At 39.3% G+C, this 16,580-nt stretch overlaps 1 protein-coding gene across 5 annotated transcripts in view; it reads left to right on the forward strand.

The window, feature by feature from the left end:
- The window catches only part of LOC126248141 (RNA-binding protein Ro60-like), a 139,012-nt gene that overhangs the window by 69,246 nt on the left and 53,186 nt on the right, over window positions 1-16,580 (forward strand). For all 5 annotated transcript variants that reach the window (XM_049948839.1, XM_049948840.1, XM_049948837.1 and 2 more), the window contains 2 exons: window positions 1,941-2,152; window positions 7,593-7,798. In XM_049948839.1, the coding sequence (XP_049804796.1) occupies window positions 1,941-2,152; window positions 7,593-7,798 (418 nt within the window). The remainder of the gene's footprint in view (window positions 1-1,940; window positions 2,153-7,592; window positions 7,799-16,580) is intronic.

Here is a 16,580-nt window from a genome sequence, read left to right on the forward strand (position 1 = left end):
TCAGCATGTGTTGATGACATTGATGTGGTAATTTTGAAGAATTGTGCTTAGAATAGAATGTAACAAAATATTACTGCAATTGTAAAACTCTTCACTGCAAGCAGATCTTCTCTTGAGCCATTGAAAATGTCTAAAATCATTCATATTTACAGGTGGACACTGTTAATTACTATCATCTATTTGGTACTGCAGTATTACGTTTAATGTTGTAGAGAATATTAAATTGTTGTTGTTGTTGTTGTTGTTGTTGTTGTGGTGTTGGTGGTCTTCAGTCCTGAGACTGGTTTGATGCAGCTCTCCATGCTACTCTATCCTGTGCCAGCTTCTTCGTCTCCCAGTACCTACTGCAACCTACATCCTTCTGAATCTGCTTAGTGTATTCATCTCTTGGTCTCCCTCTACGATTTTTACCCTCCACGCTGCCCTCCAATACTAAATTGGTGATCCCTTGATGCCTCAAAACATGTCCTACCAACCGATCCTTTCTTATGGTCAAGTTGTGCCACAAACTTCTCTTCTCCCCAATCCTATGCAATACTTCCTCATTAGTTATGTGATCTACCCATCTAATCTTCAGCATTCTTCTGTAGTACCACATTTCGAAAGTGCCAGTCTACATTTTATATCCTCTCTACTTCGACCATCATCAGATATTTTGCTCCCCAAATAACAAAACTCCTTTACTACTTTAAGTGTCTCATTTCCTAATCTAATTCCCTCAGCATCACCCGACTAATTCGACTACATTCCATTATCCTTGTTTTGCTTTTGTTGATGTTCATCTTATATCCTCCTTTCAAGATGCTATCCATTCCATTCAACTGCTCTTCCAAGTCCTTTGCTGTCTCTGACAGAATTACAATGTCATCGGCGAACCTCAAAGTTTTTATTTCTTCTCCATGGAAACTGATTTCGTTTATGCATAAGAGTGATATACTATCTGGATCAGCATGTATTCAGAAGTGCAGGATCATGAGACAGTATCTACAAATGCCTCAACAGTACGTTAAATCGGACTGACAAAAATTAACAAAAGGAATTTTTTCCAAAAGGCTTTTTATGTGGTTTATTACAAAAGTTATGTCCCTAAAAGAGAACATAATTGTATGTAGAGCCTCACTAAAAGTGAATCAGTTTATTTCTTAGCAATAAAATACACTTGGCATCAGTTATGTTCCTTTAAGTGTAAACATTTTTAGTTAGCCTTTTTTACCGTGACTGTTATTGATATTGAATGAAACAAGTTTACTGTTACCAGTTTATTTATTTCCATGTGTGTTTCGGAGGCTAACTGATCAGATTACAAAGCAGTAACTGAATTACTGTAAAGAGGAATATGCAGTCGAGTATGGGGTGCTCTGTATATGCGAGTGTGAATGTGGGATGCATGAAAGACAATCTTCTTCATTGAGCATACAAAAGCTTTCAATAGTGGAGAGTCATAGCAATCTGTAAATTTTCACAAATCAACTAAATAGTTGGGCACACCATAATCTGCCAATTATAAATAACAGAAGTAATGTGAGTGTAAATTTTCATATGCATCAGAATAAGAATCCACATAAACCTGTTGTTTTAATGAATGATGTGTCAGTGTAAAGCAACTCGAAAATTTAATTATTACGTTTGTGGTTGCAATATGACCTGCAGTGGATTAAACTGGAAGAGTATATTAACTCTGAAACCATGTACCAGTGTGGAAGCAGTTACGTGTTTATATGCTAGCATTGAGCCCAAAACATCTTTTGCCTAGCTGTTCGTATTGGTATATTTTACAAAAATGGAATAAATTTTGCAATCTTAAAATTATTTGTTCCAGATTGTGTTGTCTGTCATGTGAAAGTATTTGTTTAAAACAGTTAGTGACATTTATTTATACATTAGGATTAATTTTGGTTTGGTAACATATGTCATTTATGTCACCTTGTTTCTTTGTTTAGCCCAAAATGCTGTCATCAGTTATGTGATAAATGGTATTGAGACAGCTCAGAAATTATTTAATGATAAGCCAGAGGCACAAGCAATAATTGAGTACCTGAAAAATGTTGAGAATCTTAAACATAGCACAAATTCCACTACAGCGTCATTACTTATATCAGCACATTCATTTTCATTTGAATGTGTGCCATCAGGCCTCTATAGATCGAAAGAAGTGAGTATTTGATGATACGTCAGTATGTTTAAATTAAATAATGAACAAGTAAGTTTAATTATGGGACTGAAGTTCTTTAACGTGGCATCATATTTGTTAAGATTTGCATGATTTCATTATATGAAAGCAATTTTTCTGCTGGTAGCATTATCTTTTATTGAAACAAGTGAGGTTGATAACACTGTTCTTGCTTCATATGCTTGTAATTAAAGTTGCTTTGGTGAAATTTTGGAACCAGGCCAGCATTTTTTGTGATAAGTATGAATAGTAGTAGTAGTACTAGTAGTAGTTGTTGTAGCAGTAGCAATAGCAGCCTGTTTGATGGAAAGTATTGCAGTCTGTAGCCAAAGACCTTTGTGATCCCATTCCTAAAGCTAAGGAAGACTTCTGTCTCTTAAAGTTCATTACTTTAATAAAATGCATGGGGAAGACTTGGAGATGAATGAACTCTCATCTAATATGGATTCTGCAAACTAAAGGACTGATCATCTACTTCCACAGTGCATTCTGGAGTTAATGTTCAACACTTGATTACCCATCCCAGTAGTAGTTATAGCATAAATGTTTGCAGTTGCAGTAAATATCATGACAACAACAATAAAGTTTTGTTCCATGTATGGTGAACTGTGTGACTTTACTGTAATGTACACCGATGAGATCTAAATGGGGGTCAGTGCTAGATGTTCAGTCATATTTTCTAGACATAACATTTGTATTTGCATTCCTTTCAAATGTACACTAAAATGCAGAAATGTATGCAGTCTATACAAATTTACATTGAAGTGCAGAGGTTTGTGTATTTTGGGACATTGGGGCAGATGAAGGTTCACCTAAATAATAAGTATCGCATCTGTTCTGATTTTTTGAATTCCCTGCAGGGTGTCATACAAATATACCTGGCAGAGGAAGTTGTACTATACAGTTAGATCACTGTTACACATTTATAATGACTAGAAAACTAATACTCATTCTGCTGGATAACAGGTATGTGGTGGTCAAAGGGAAGGATTTAGTTCACTCACTGGTCAAAGAGGCATATGAGTGCATTATTTTAGCAATATATACCATCCCGCTGAATCAATCTCCATGCTTTGGTGAGGGAGGTTCATTTTGTCAGTGGGAACTGGAGTGGCTGAATGTACACACAAAATTGTCATATACTCAACTGTCGGGTTCTTCAGAACCTCCTACCAACCTCAGGTGGAAAGAAGCCACCCTAACAAGACTGAGAATAGGGCATTACCCACAAAAAAAGCATTACTGCATTCTACAACAAGACTGACTAGCTTTTGATGCTTGTAGTGCAGTAGTTTTTTATGCCATTTTTTTAGTAACTACAGTCTACATATTGGCAAGATGCTATTGCCTGTTTTAATACAGGATGTGCCCTCTATATGGGTGGAGAAGTGGTTGTGGTGCAGATTATAAGGTCCTGTGTAGCAACAGAAGGGTAGATTTTTTTATGTATTGCAGCAGGGTTGCTGACTAGTCCATGCAACCAGTCAGTTAGCCCCCCCCCTTTTTTTTAAGCAGTTATATTTCATCTTCCTCCTCCTCCTCCTCCTCCTCCTCCGGAATGAATTTGGATATGGTGTTGTAATTCCTTTTTCGTGCATGATGTGTGTTGTATTTCTTTTTTCATGCATGTTGTCTGTTTATATTTTAAATATCTTGTAGACCTGACCATTTTAGCAAGAACACTGATAAACTTTGATTTTGTCCATAATGGATACAAGGCCATAGTTGTTACAATCAATGTTAAACTGTCGGCAGTTGGTTGATCCAACATTGTAACATTGACACTGATAAAATTGTTGAGCATCCAGAAACAATAAGCCAACCAATACCACTTGAGCTGGCACAGATGTGTTTTGTTAATATAATCTAATTCAGTGTTGTTATTCTGGATTTTTATCTGGTTTACCTATTTTACCTAAGTTTTGTTGTGTCTTCTCATGCTACTTAACTTAATATGAGGATCACTTGTCAGTCTCTGCTCTTCCGTCAAAAATAAACGACTGAATCACAGATAAGCAGTTTTGACAACAAAATTGTACAAAACAGAATTGTTATCTGTATCATAAAAATTTGATATTGTGTATAGTAGTAAAATGTTAAAGAAACTTGACCAATTCTTGAGCAAGTGTATTGTTAGAAAATAAATTTTGAATAAGTATAAAATAACTCTTATTTAAGTCAGAACTTATGCAATCCACATGCACAGTTCTTCTGATGACAATTATAAAATTGTTTGTAGCTTCAAACAGTTCTTTTTGCAAAGGTGAGTTTGTAAAAAAGGGATGGTTACACTTTCTCACAGACATTGGGGCCATTAGAGACTGAACACAAACATCACTTGGACGAGGAGGGAAAACCACTGACTAATGTCTTTTTTAAAGACTTGTCTTGGATTTAAGGAAACCACAGGAAACATAAACTCTTTTTCTCAACCTTATTTCAGAAACTTGTACATCTTTTAGACAATTAATGACTGTGAGAATGTCACTCTTTTGTTGTTTGCCCCACAACTATGTTACTGAGCATTCTTAAGCTGCTTTCACACTTGCCGTTTAGTCACATAATTGATTTGCTGAAATGTGTGACTACCATGTGATTGGACTGCTAGGCATGCAATCAATCTGCATTACTGAATCTCTATGGCAAGAGCTATGTACTTGCACAAGACAGATGCAGAATGAATTCTGATGAGAAACTGTTGCTTTTTGCAGTTTTACTGAAAATAAAATAGAAAAATGTACAGTGCAATGAAGGTATTGGAATCATTCATTCATAATAACCTGTGAAAAACATGGGAATGCTTTTACTGACTGGTATCCAGGAGTGGCTCAAGTCTCACCCTTGCAGCTTTACTTCGTCTGGTGCCTTTTTCATACTTTCTGAACTTTACAGAAGCCATTTGTCCAAATGTACTGTATTTACCTGATTGTAAGACAAAGTTTTTTCCCAAATTCATCATTCAAAAAATACAGGGTCGCCTTATACCGTATTCGCAGATTAAATTATTACTGCTGAGGTCAGCATTTGTGCATTTTAGTAGTGTGCATAGGAGTAGTCTTACATTTATTGTGGTCGCCATACATTTAGAGAAGAAGCTTTGGCTATTGAGGTCATGTGCAGATTTATTTTGAAGATCTCTGAAGGACAGGGCTCAGCAAACGATACTCACGTTCCAATAGGCTCAATATTTCCCAGCACACTGAAGCATTTGATACAATATGGACGTTACGTGACACTGACTTGCGCAGCATTAGTGCAAGAGATACACAAGAAAGTATGGACTTGCCACCACAACAGTCTATAGCTCTGTTTCAAATTTGGAATTTTTGTGAAACGTAGGAGGAAATAGCATTAAATTCTACCACCTTACAAACTTTTGTTGTGTTTGAACAGATTCGCAATAAACATTCTCATACATGTATGGATACTGTATATAAACAATAATGCCACTTTTTAAATAAAGGTAACATTCAAAAACAGAAATGTTGTACTTAAAAAAGTGATTCAGAACCCATACCAATATTTTATTTGGATATGAGCTTTAGAACATGATGGTGACATCCAATTGAAACAAGAAGGAAAATTAATCCAGACTGAAATATCTAACAATGGAAATAAATCATATTAACTGACTGTAATTGTTATTGGGAGAATAAATTACAGTGGCAAAACCTGTGGTGGAGATAGTACAAACAGACATCACTAAATCACTGGACGAGTAAAAGCTTGAGAATGGAACTGATTTGTAATTGTGATCTTTTATTTATGTGGTAGTTGGTATTGTTGCATATTACCTGCACATTAGAAGGTATTGCAGTCTGTTTTTCACAGTTGCTCAAGCTCAATGCTATGAAAGGTTTGGATGGGGAACAGTGACAACAGCTCAGGTGAAAGCTATGGTGATTGAGGTGAGGGGAGCACTGAGTGAACAGCAACTTTTGTCATGTTGCCAACCATAGGAATCTATACCACGTATTTTGGCTTCTTATTAACATCTGCCAGATTTAAACTGCAATTTGCCTGAATCCATTTGTTGTTAAAACTGAATTGACTTTGAAGTTGGGAAAATACTCAACAATAGTATTCTTTTCTGCAGGAGATGGTAAAAGTCTAAATACGGGCCAGTGGCATGCTTATGTGTTTCTTGCTGCAATGTTGTCAACTCTGTGACGAATGTCAAAAATGAAAGGGAGGTGTGTCAGCTGGTTCTACACAGCCAATGAGAGAGCAGCCGGCAGGTGATACATTTGGATGTAAGATACATTGAACCAGTCCCATGTCAGTATAGAAGAGAAATCCGATATTTATTCTCAGGCCCCACCATAACGACAGCCTCAGAAATAGCAATATTCTGAAGAAACACACAAATATTTGTGACAATGAAGGCATAAATTTCACAGCTGTGCTATTGGGAGGATGATGATGATGATGATGATTGATGATGATGATAACTAAAAATAGTGATACCACAAACTACAGGGTTAATAAACAAAAAGGTAGGATAGGAAATGGTCTGAAAATTAATGTAAACCAACTTTTTTATTTATTTTATTTCTCCTAGTTTTATCAACATGTAGACAATAAATGACATAAGTTTAGAATAGGAATAATGTTGACTTTTTGGCAGATACTTTGTAAATAGAACTATAATTTTGATTAGTCATAATATGTTAAAAATAAATTTTTCTCAAGGAGCCTATTAAAAAAAGGGGGGGGAAGTCTTTTATATTCAGGTCATCTTATACTGAGGTTAATACAGTTTTTCCTTAAAGATTGCTAATCCAGCAAGGTATGTGGCAGAACTTCTGTGAAGTGGGGAAATTGGGAAAGAAGTACTGGCAGAAATAAACCAGTGAGGGTGATCATGAGTCATGCCCAGATAGCTCAGTTGACAGGAGCATTGTCCGTGAAAGACAAGGTTCTGGGGTCAAGTCCCAGTCTGGTGCAAGTTTTAATCTGCTAGGAAATTTCATAACCAACCAGTTCTCAGCCTGTTCATATCAGATGCTGAAATGTGGCTTTCTGATGACAGGTTATTCTTGTGGTAACCTTCACAAAGTCATGACCTATAGTCACCAAACAGACAAATTGTGTTCTTATAGCCACAGAAAACAATGATGTTGCCTGCAAAGCAGTTATTGCACCATTAAAAGAGTAGCTGAAACAGAAGATGCTGACTACATGTTGTATTCTGAACAATTCCTTGAATGCAGTTCTAGTATGGTGTTTGAACATTTTAAAATTGTACATTGAGCATCTGAATTGACCTGTGATGGGTATGTTATGAAGGCATGTCTGTATTGTGTAAATTGATAAATTGACTTTGTTAACTAATGTGAGCATCATCAGTATTTTACAACTGAATTTGCCATTTAAACTTGATCACACAGTTTGATCTACAGGTCTTGTTGAACATTTACAGATTTGGCATGTGTTAATACCAAAGATGTCTGTGGTGACCATATTGAAGGTTCTGCGACGTTTGTCAAGATATCGGTTACTTCGACGAAAGTCAGTGATTGTTCCACTTATTGTGGATCGTTTAAAGGAGGAAGAGGCCATTATAGAGGAGAAAGTACAGCCTGTGGAAATCTTGCTCTACTTAAAAAAGTATGAGTCGTCATCTAGGTAAGTCAGTAGTGTTAATTTTTTACTTATCATATATATTAATAAATTTAGAAGCAAAACTGAAAGCACCAAGAACATAGAGGGATCCATATTCTTAATCATCATATAGTGGGTACCTAGCGTATAGTAACATAGATAATGAGAAATAAGCGCTTAACTCCAACACAAAAATCACTTATGTGATAAATTGTGAATAACTGGAATGTTTCATGCATAGTGTGATTGTTTCATGCTTCTGTTTATCCAAGTAACATTTAATAAAATGTGAAGATTTAAAACTGATGTCCATATAATAATCAATTTGTTTCTTTCCATTTCAATGGAAATCAAAAGGGTTTTGCAAGAATGAGATTGAAAAAATCTCTAAGAAATAATGTTCTGGACAACCATGAACCATGACAGAGGCAATCTTTAATGAAGGACACCAAAAGTTGAGAGACTATCATTTGTGAACTTTGTAGAGATAGTGGAGGTTCCTGGTCAAATACTTTATAACTTTGTGTCAAATGTTTCATTGGATAATTGTAATTAAAAGTTGAACACACACTTGATATCACATTTGCTCCTATTAATTTTAAGAGTGACTTGAAAATTCAGTTGTTGTTTGAGCATCTTAAGTGAAATTAAAATGGTTTTGCTTGTTATTGTTGATGAGATATGGATAAATCAGAAAAGAAAACATTTTAGTGCAGTAGACTGGGAAGTATGAACAAACATCGGAGAACATAAAAGCAGCAAAGTTGATGGCCCTTTATTGTTTAATTTCCATTTTATCAATATGAATTTCTTATATTGATTTTAAAACAGATGAGTGGTGTACCATATTTTCAAAACATTTGTGGTTTTCTGTAAAATTCAGATAAATTCACAGAAAATTAATGTTATAGTGTACTTGATTCCAAAATTGAAAAGAAAAAAAACTTCAAAAAATCTAGATGGTATTATAATTTTTGTAGACCATGAAGCAAATAAGTTGACAGCTAAACCTAGAATTGTGAGAGTATAGCTCACTAGTCACCACAACCAATAAAACATGTTTTTGTATCAGTTTAAATTCATGTAAGGTGGAAGGATCTTCTGAAACTTATTATAGTAACACACACAACTGAGAAAGTAAGTAACAATAACAACACTTTAATGTAGAAACCAAAGAGATATTCTATACACCATCCTTGAACATTGCTAGGTCAGTACCAGATAGATAAACAGTGATCCACGAGCGGAGAGAAGCTAATGCATGCAACATTACAGAATGAGACAGATGCCACTCCACTCCAGAGTTAAATACAAAAGCATTAGATGATGGTGTGTAGTGGCATTGGATGGCAGACACACTCACCACTCTTGATGCACACCTGCCAGTGCTGTCTAAAAGTGCCACCGCTTGGTGTCCACGCTTTGCCGCCATGCGCCAGTGCAGGCAGATTAAATAACATGTTACGGGCCGGCACCATGTGTCTTGATGAGCTTTGACAGAGGGTGAGGTGCCAGTATGATTCACGTGATAACCACGGGTTACGGCAGTCCTCGCCTGTTGTCAGGGCACGTGTGAGCCAGTACCATCCCAGCATCCCTTCCCTGTTGTGGGGGATGGCGCTCTGTGCTCGGAAGTGCTTCTGTAGTGCCACCGGAGGGTGCCGTCTGTGCCACAAAGAGCTCTCTGTCAGCTTCCATTGGAGAATAGATCCGGAAGTGACCCAGACATGATGGCGTCACTGTGGGCAGGTGCTCGTGGGAGATACGCCGACTGCTGGGGGCACGGATGCTGGTACTGGAATATGTGCAGGTATGTTGGGGATGGGGCGGGGGCGGCTCCTGATGAAGGGTCCATGTCTCCAGCGGCTGCTGTGTGTGCCCATCCGTGTCCTGATTCTAATGAGCTGGTGGAGGGTGAGCACTGCGTAGTAGCATACAGGAGCAAAAACAGTGGAAGGGGCACAGAAAGAAGGCGGAGACAACGAAGGAGGCCCAGGTGCAGGAAGAGCAGATGAACTTGGAGGTGTGCATGGAGGCAGAAAAGGCAGGTTCCCCACTTGGTGATAGAGTTGACTGTGGTGTCATGTCACCAATCTGTCAGTCACCTGCAGCATCACGATATGCCAACGTCACTGGCTGCTGATGACTGCCGGGACCAGCACTCCCAGCGACCAAACACACATCCCGGACCGGAGTCCCAGGCATGTAACATGCTGTCAGAGGCCCCTTGTGCTGCCTCAGAGTAGAGGACAGGAGATTCAGCACTGTACATAGCTGACAGCCGTGTAGGAGCTCCTCCAGGCTCTTCTTGCTCATAAGCGTGGACCTGTAGGAACTCTGAAAATCATGTGAGGGCTTCATCCACAGAGGCATCATTACTTCTTCAGTTGCCTTTTAAAAGTGCAGATGAAGCAGTCTGCCTCCATGTTCAATGTTGTATACTGTGGTAAGCACAAAAATTGTGAAAAGTCTGAGAGAGGAGTTGAGGACTGTTATCAGATACCAGGGTGTGGACCAGGTCTTCAGTGGAGGTCAGAGTAAAGTCCACACCATTGCATCCCCTGTAGTGGTGCAGCTGTTGACTGTATACGGGAAGCGGGAGTAGGCATTAATGGCGACCAACCAATAAGCATTTAAGAAGGGCCTGGAGAATGGACACATTCCCACAGCTGTGGTGACTCAAGTCACGGCAAGTAACATTGACAGGTAGAGGCCTGATGGTCGGCACGTGTAGAGCAAGCAGTTATTAAATGTTCAATCTCATTATCATGTCCAGGCCAGTAGACATGGTGATGAATCAGCATCTTCCTGCAGGAGACGCCCATGGATCCTGATGCAGAAGGTGAAGAATGTCACAACTGAGAGCTGCCGGAATGAGGAACAGCATTTTTTTGTGAACAACAAAAGGACACTGTCGAAGAGCATGAGTCTGTATTGTACCAAAAATTAATTGCAGATAAGATTGTATATACTGGGGTGGGGGGGAGAAAGTCACTTAGGCCACCATTGCTGAACGTTTCGTCGCAATTGATGAGGAACAGGGTTAGAAGTGTCAGCGTGAGCGATGCAAGAACTGGTAGCAGGGAATCCATCCACAGTACTGCCAGCTTTCTTGTCGAGGTAAAAACAAAGTACTCTCTCTTGATTAAAACCAGGGTCAGGTCCCACTGACAGACCCAGGAGAGCACCTGTGTTTTAATGCTGTGTCATAGAATGGAAATGAATCTTGTAATTTTAACTACTAAGGAGCAGGGCCCACTGTTGCTGTCTGTGAGCTACCTTATATGCCAGGTGTGGCACAGGTCTAAAGCAGGCATGTGATCAGTCACCAAGTGATAACACCATAGAGAAACACATGAAACTTCTTCATAGCATAAATGATAGCAAGAGACTTCTCTTCTGTTTGAGAATAATTATTCTATGCATCTTCATCACTAAAGCAATAGGCTTTTCTTAAACATCAGTATGATATTGAGACAAAATGGCTCCCATGCCATACTACAGTGTGTCTGTTGCAACTAAAAGCTGGAGTCCCGTCTGATAGGTGGCCAAGCACAGGGCAGAATGGGAACCAGCAGGGGTCCACTCAAATGCTGCACCTTTCTTAAGCAGCTGATTTAGAGGCTAGGAAACTGAAGTTGCCTGCAGAAGGAACTTGTGGTAATAACATGACTTATCCTAAGAATGCTTGAAGTTCTTCACATTCAAAGTGTGTGGGAAGGTCGCAGTAGCCATGATGTGACTGTCAGTCAGCTGAATCCCCCGATGAGAAATAATATGTGCCAACTATTCTATAGAGAATTGGAAGAAATGTGATTTTCCAAATTGCACTTAAGACAAATGTCACAAGATCTGAAACAAAAGGCAAAGGTTGCAAAAATGATCCCCGGTAGAGGAACCTGTAATACCTATGTCACTGAGATATCTGATACAACAAGGAATGTGTTGAGTAGGCAGTCCTAACAAGGGAACCTCCCCATCGTACCCCCCTCAGATTTAGTTATAAGTTGGCACAGTGGAGAGGCCTTGAAAAACTGAACACAGATCAGTCGAGAAAACAGGAAGAAGTTCTGTCGAACTATGAAAAAAATAAGCAAAATATACAAACTGAGTAGTCCATGCGCAAGATAGGCAACATCAAGGAGAGTGTGAGCTCAGGAGTGCCGTGGACCCGTGGTTAGCGTGAGCAGCTGCGGAGCGAGAGGTCCTTGGTTCAAGTCTTCCCTTGAGTGAAAGTTTACTTCTTTTTATTTTCGCAGAGTTACAATCTGTTCGTTCGTTCATTGACGTCTCTGTTCACTGTAATAAGTTTAGTGTCTGTGTTTTGTGACCGCACTGCAAAACCGTGTGATTAGTAGACGAAAGGACGTGCCTCTCCAATGGGAGCAGAAAACATTTGATCACAAGGTCATAGGTCAACCGATTCCTCCACAGGAAAACACGTCTGATATATTCTATACGACACTGGTGACAACATGTGCGTCACATGACAGGAATATATTGTCGACCCACCTAACTTGTATGCTTGGCGAATGGGTAAAAAGATTCTTCTACCTTGCCCGATTTAGGTTTTCTTGTGGATGTGATAATCACTCCCAAAAAAGTGATGAAAACATAAGAGTTTGTCATATAATAATTGTCTGAAAATAAAAGATTAAACTTTTCACTCGAGGGAAGACTTGAACCAAGGACTTCTCGTTCCGCAGCTGTTCACGCTAACCACGGGACCACGGCGCTCCTGAGCCCACACTATCCTTGATGTTGCCTATCTTGCCATGGACTACTCAGTTTGTATATTTTGCTTATATTTTTCGTAGTTCCACACAACTTCTTCCTGTTTTCTCGATTGATCTGTGTTCAGTTTTTCAGGGCCTATCCACTGGGCCAACTTACAACTAAATCTGAGGGGGCTGCGATGGGGACGTTCCCTTGTAAGTAATGTTGAAAAATGGCAGGTGCATTTTAAACACCAAAAACCAATCGGTTGTAGCTGTAGATGGCGTACTGAGTATTTGTAACAAGGAGGTGACGTGTTTTCTCATCAAGTGTCATCGATAAATACGCTTCCAACAAATCTGGTTTGGAAAAATGTTGTCTACCCACAAGCTTCATCAGAAGTTCATCCGGGTGGAGGATGGAGTATGTATCAACCATGGACTGGAAGTTAAGTCACCATAAAGTCACCACAAAGACGCAGTTTGTGCATCTGCTTCTTGATAATGACATATGGTGTAGTCCACTGAGTGGGCAAAATTGGTTCCATGACACCTTAAGCTGTCAATCCGTGTAATTCTTCCATCACTTGAGCATGAAGTGCAAATGGTACGGGCCAGACACAGAAAAAATGGGGATGGGTAACAGATTTGAATGTAATGTGCTCTATGTAGTCAGAAGGTTACCAAGTCTGAGTGAAAAAAGGGCAGAATATTCTTTGCATAAATAATCCAACTCTTGATATGGTACAAGATGTGGCCCTAAATGAATGGAATCTGAGACCAAAAACCAAAATCCAGGGAAATTTCCAAACCGAACAAATTTTCTGTAAATGCTGTGTTCACTACCAGAAATGTTACTGGCCGAGCCACCACTTTGTATATTTCCACAGTAAACTGACCAAGAAGATGAATCAGCTTTCTATTGTACAGTTACAATAGACAGCATGAAGTAGCTGACTGTGGAGTTCCCTAAGGAGTAGATAAGTGGTAGAATTCAGGAGCGGGGCTGCTGCGCCAATATCCACCTGAAGACGTAAGAGTGTCTCATCGATATGTGCATCAGTGGACAGTTTGTTTGAAACAGTTGTAATATCTTGACACACATGACTAACAGTGTAGATATACATAGGTTGAGATGTGTGAAGCACTGTGGAAGGAGACTGAGTATTGCACACAGTTGCAATGTAATATTTCTTATAACATATATACAGCATGACATGCAACACTGTGCACAAGCTGGCCACTCACATTGAACAAAACAAGGAGGACAGGAGCTTGTGGAAAATTTTCCACCATGGTAGTGTTTGTGCAGAACATAGCAGCAAAGCATGCTGCACTGCCGCAACCACCTCTTCTGAGGGCATGCAAGAACATGTATGGCTGTTGCTGTTAGAGTTGACTGTGGCTGTGTCGGCCCAAGAATCTAATTGATGGCCAGTGGGATGAGAAACTCCAAATGTTTGTGCTATCTTGAGTACTACTTCTAAAGAGGGATCCTCAAATTGCAATGCCCTTTGTGGAACCTCTTTATCTGGGACTGCCCACATGACAGCACCTAAAACCATACTATCTGTGTAAGATTCCTGAGATTTACCAGTAACAGACCTACACCTGTGACTTAACCCCTGCAGTTGCACAGTCCAAATGTGATAGGATTGATGAGATTGCTTTGTGCACTGATAAAACTCCACTCTTACAGAAAGAATGTGAGTATACTTGCGATTTAAGAATGCAGCAACCAACACATTTTGTCGGATGATAGAGATTCCAGAACCTGAAGGGGGCCTAACTTCCCTAAGAAGTGATGCATGTGCAGGGAGAACCCAGACACAAAAAGAGCTTTAATGGAGTCAGTGTCATTACCTTGAGGGCCATGAAGGATTGCCATAGATGTTTTTCATGTGATTGCCAGTATTCGGCAATAGCAGGGTAGGCAGGGAACCGAGGTGGGTAGGCTGGTAAAGTCTGAGGTCTCGTTATCAGCCCCATCAAAACCCTGTCCAGCATGATCGTGTGTTCCTCTTGCTGCATTTCTATGTGACATTGATTTTCCATTTACTGTTGCTGTAACTTTTGTAGAATGACCTCCAAACATGCACATGCATACATTGCCATTATTTTGCACAAAACACATGAAAAATGAGCCTAACTCATCACTATTTTTGTGCTAACACTTAAAGGGTAGGAACCAAAACCATGCTCAATACATCGTTTTGGTACATTGCCAGGTCAGTACCAGACAGACAAACAGTGATCTGTGAGCAGAGAGAGATAAGCTAGCTCACAAAACATTACAGAATGAGACGTAAGCACTCCACTTTGCAGTTAAATAGAAAAGCATTAGATGTTTCTGCATGGTGGCGTAAGACAGTGGATGCACACACTGCTCTTGATGCATGCGTGTCAAATTGAACACTGCTATGCACATGCAGTCAGCTGGTAGGTGTGTGGCCACAACAGTCTCTTTGGAGTGTTAAAAGGGCAAATAGTATGTTTTGAGAAACTCTGATTTACACCAACATTAAGCTACTTCTGGAGCTTATCAGATTTGTAACCAGTTTCCCCAAGATAAAAATTAACTTCTGTTTGAGATGACCTGAGAAATTAAAGAATTATTTTATTATTTTGTTTATTTTAAAGTAACTTTAAGGATGAAGGCCACATGCTTCCAGTTGAGAAGTTAATAGTTGTAGGATTTTTCTCCTCTGGTATTCTCTGATGTCATCATCAACCATCAAAAATAGAGTTCATAGATTTACTTACTTGGAATGTGCTTCACTCACTCACTCACTTGATTTTTTTTCCTGAATGCATATGCACTGGTTTCTGTATCTTCCACAAAATAATTTCTACTTTCTTTAACTCTCTCCATCCATGACAACAAAGCCACAATTCTGAGCACTGAGTTGCTATCAAAACACCAGAAAAGGAAAACTCCTACCTGTTGGTACACCTAGAAATTCAGTTATTGTTGATGAAAATAAATGTTAGTGACTACTTGCTGATCCACATATGCACAGGAACATATCATTTTTGCATTTTTTCATGCAGGTACTACTCTCAAATGTGTAGTGGGCTGCCTGTGATGTAATAGTTAAAGAGCATACAGTGCACTATCCAGTTCATTTATATGTATAACATATAACATATGTATAACATTAGTATGTGGCACCTTTTTTGGCCTGATGACAGTAGCATTGCATCAGGCGATGGCTCCTAGAAGTACCTAAAGTGCGATGGAGCAGTCCTGATTCATGATCTCTAAGCTGCCACTTACAACTCCCAGAGATAGGTTGTATGTGGCTCCAAGGTGTCCCAATGTGCCCAATAGGGCTTAGGTCAAGTGACCTGAGGATACCACTCAAGGCGCGTCATGTGTTTGAAGTGTATATAAAACTATTATGACAGAATTTCAGAGTGATAGAGTTGTACATTATCTTGCAGAAGGTAAAATTCACCTTGGAATGCTGTATCAGAGAAATGGGCACACATTACTGGACAATATGTTCCTGTATCAATTGCTGGTGATAGACAATGTCAGCTGTGTCAAGGCCCCCCATTTCATTCCTTGTAAATGTCCGTCACACAAGAATACTGGCACTACGTAAACAGTGTTTGGCCATCAAGCCAAATAGAAAAAATGTGCTCTGTTGTTCACAAGTGAATCATTGTGTTGTGTGGAATTTGGCATACCTGTACCTGTCACTGTCACTGGCATGAACCTATACATACTGCAGCTCATCATATAGTTGACGTTTTACATGGGTAAGAGTAAGTTTTGTACTCCATAGTGAAGAGGGGGTTCTGGATGGTATCACTATTCACTGTTTGTGTTGTTGCTATAGTTTAGCACTGAATAGGTGAACAATCTGCTGAACTCTGGACTGGCAATCTGCTATAGCAGTCCACAATAACCGAAGGCAGGCTCTGTCATTAAAACATAATTGCTCAGAGCAGTTGACTGGAAGTGGTGTTCTTCCCTGTACTAGGATTTTAAAATATAATAATAATAATAATAATAATAATAATAATACCAATATTGACCTACTCATTTGGAGTAGTGAAATGGAGTAACACAGACCTTGAAGCAC

The sequence above is a fragment of the Schistocerca nitens genome, chromosome 3 (assembly GCF_023898315.1).
Source record: "Schistocerca nitens isolate TAMUIC-IGC-003100 chromosome 3, iqSchNite1.1, whole genome shotgun sequence".
NCBI lineage: Eukaryota > Metazoa > Arthropoda > Insecta > Orthoptera > Acrididae > Schistocerca > Schistocerca nitens.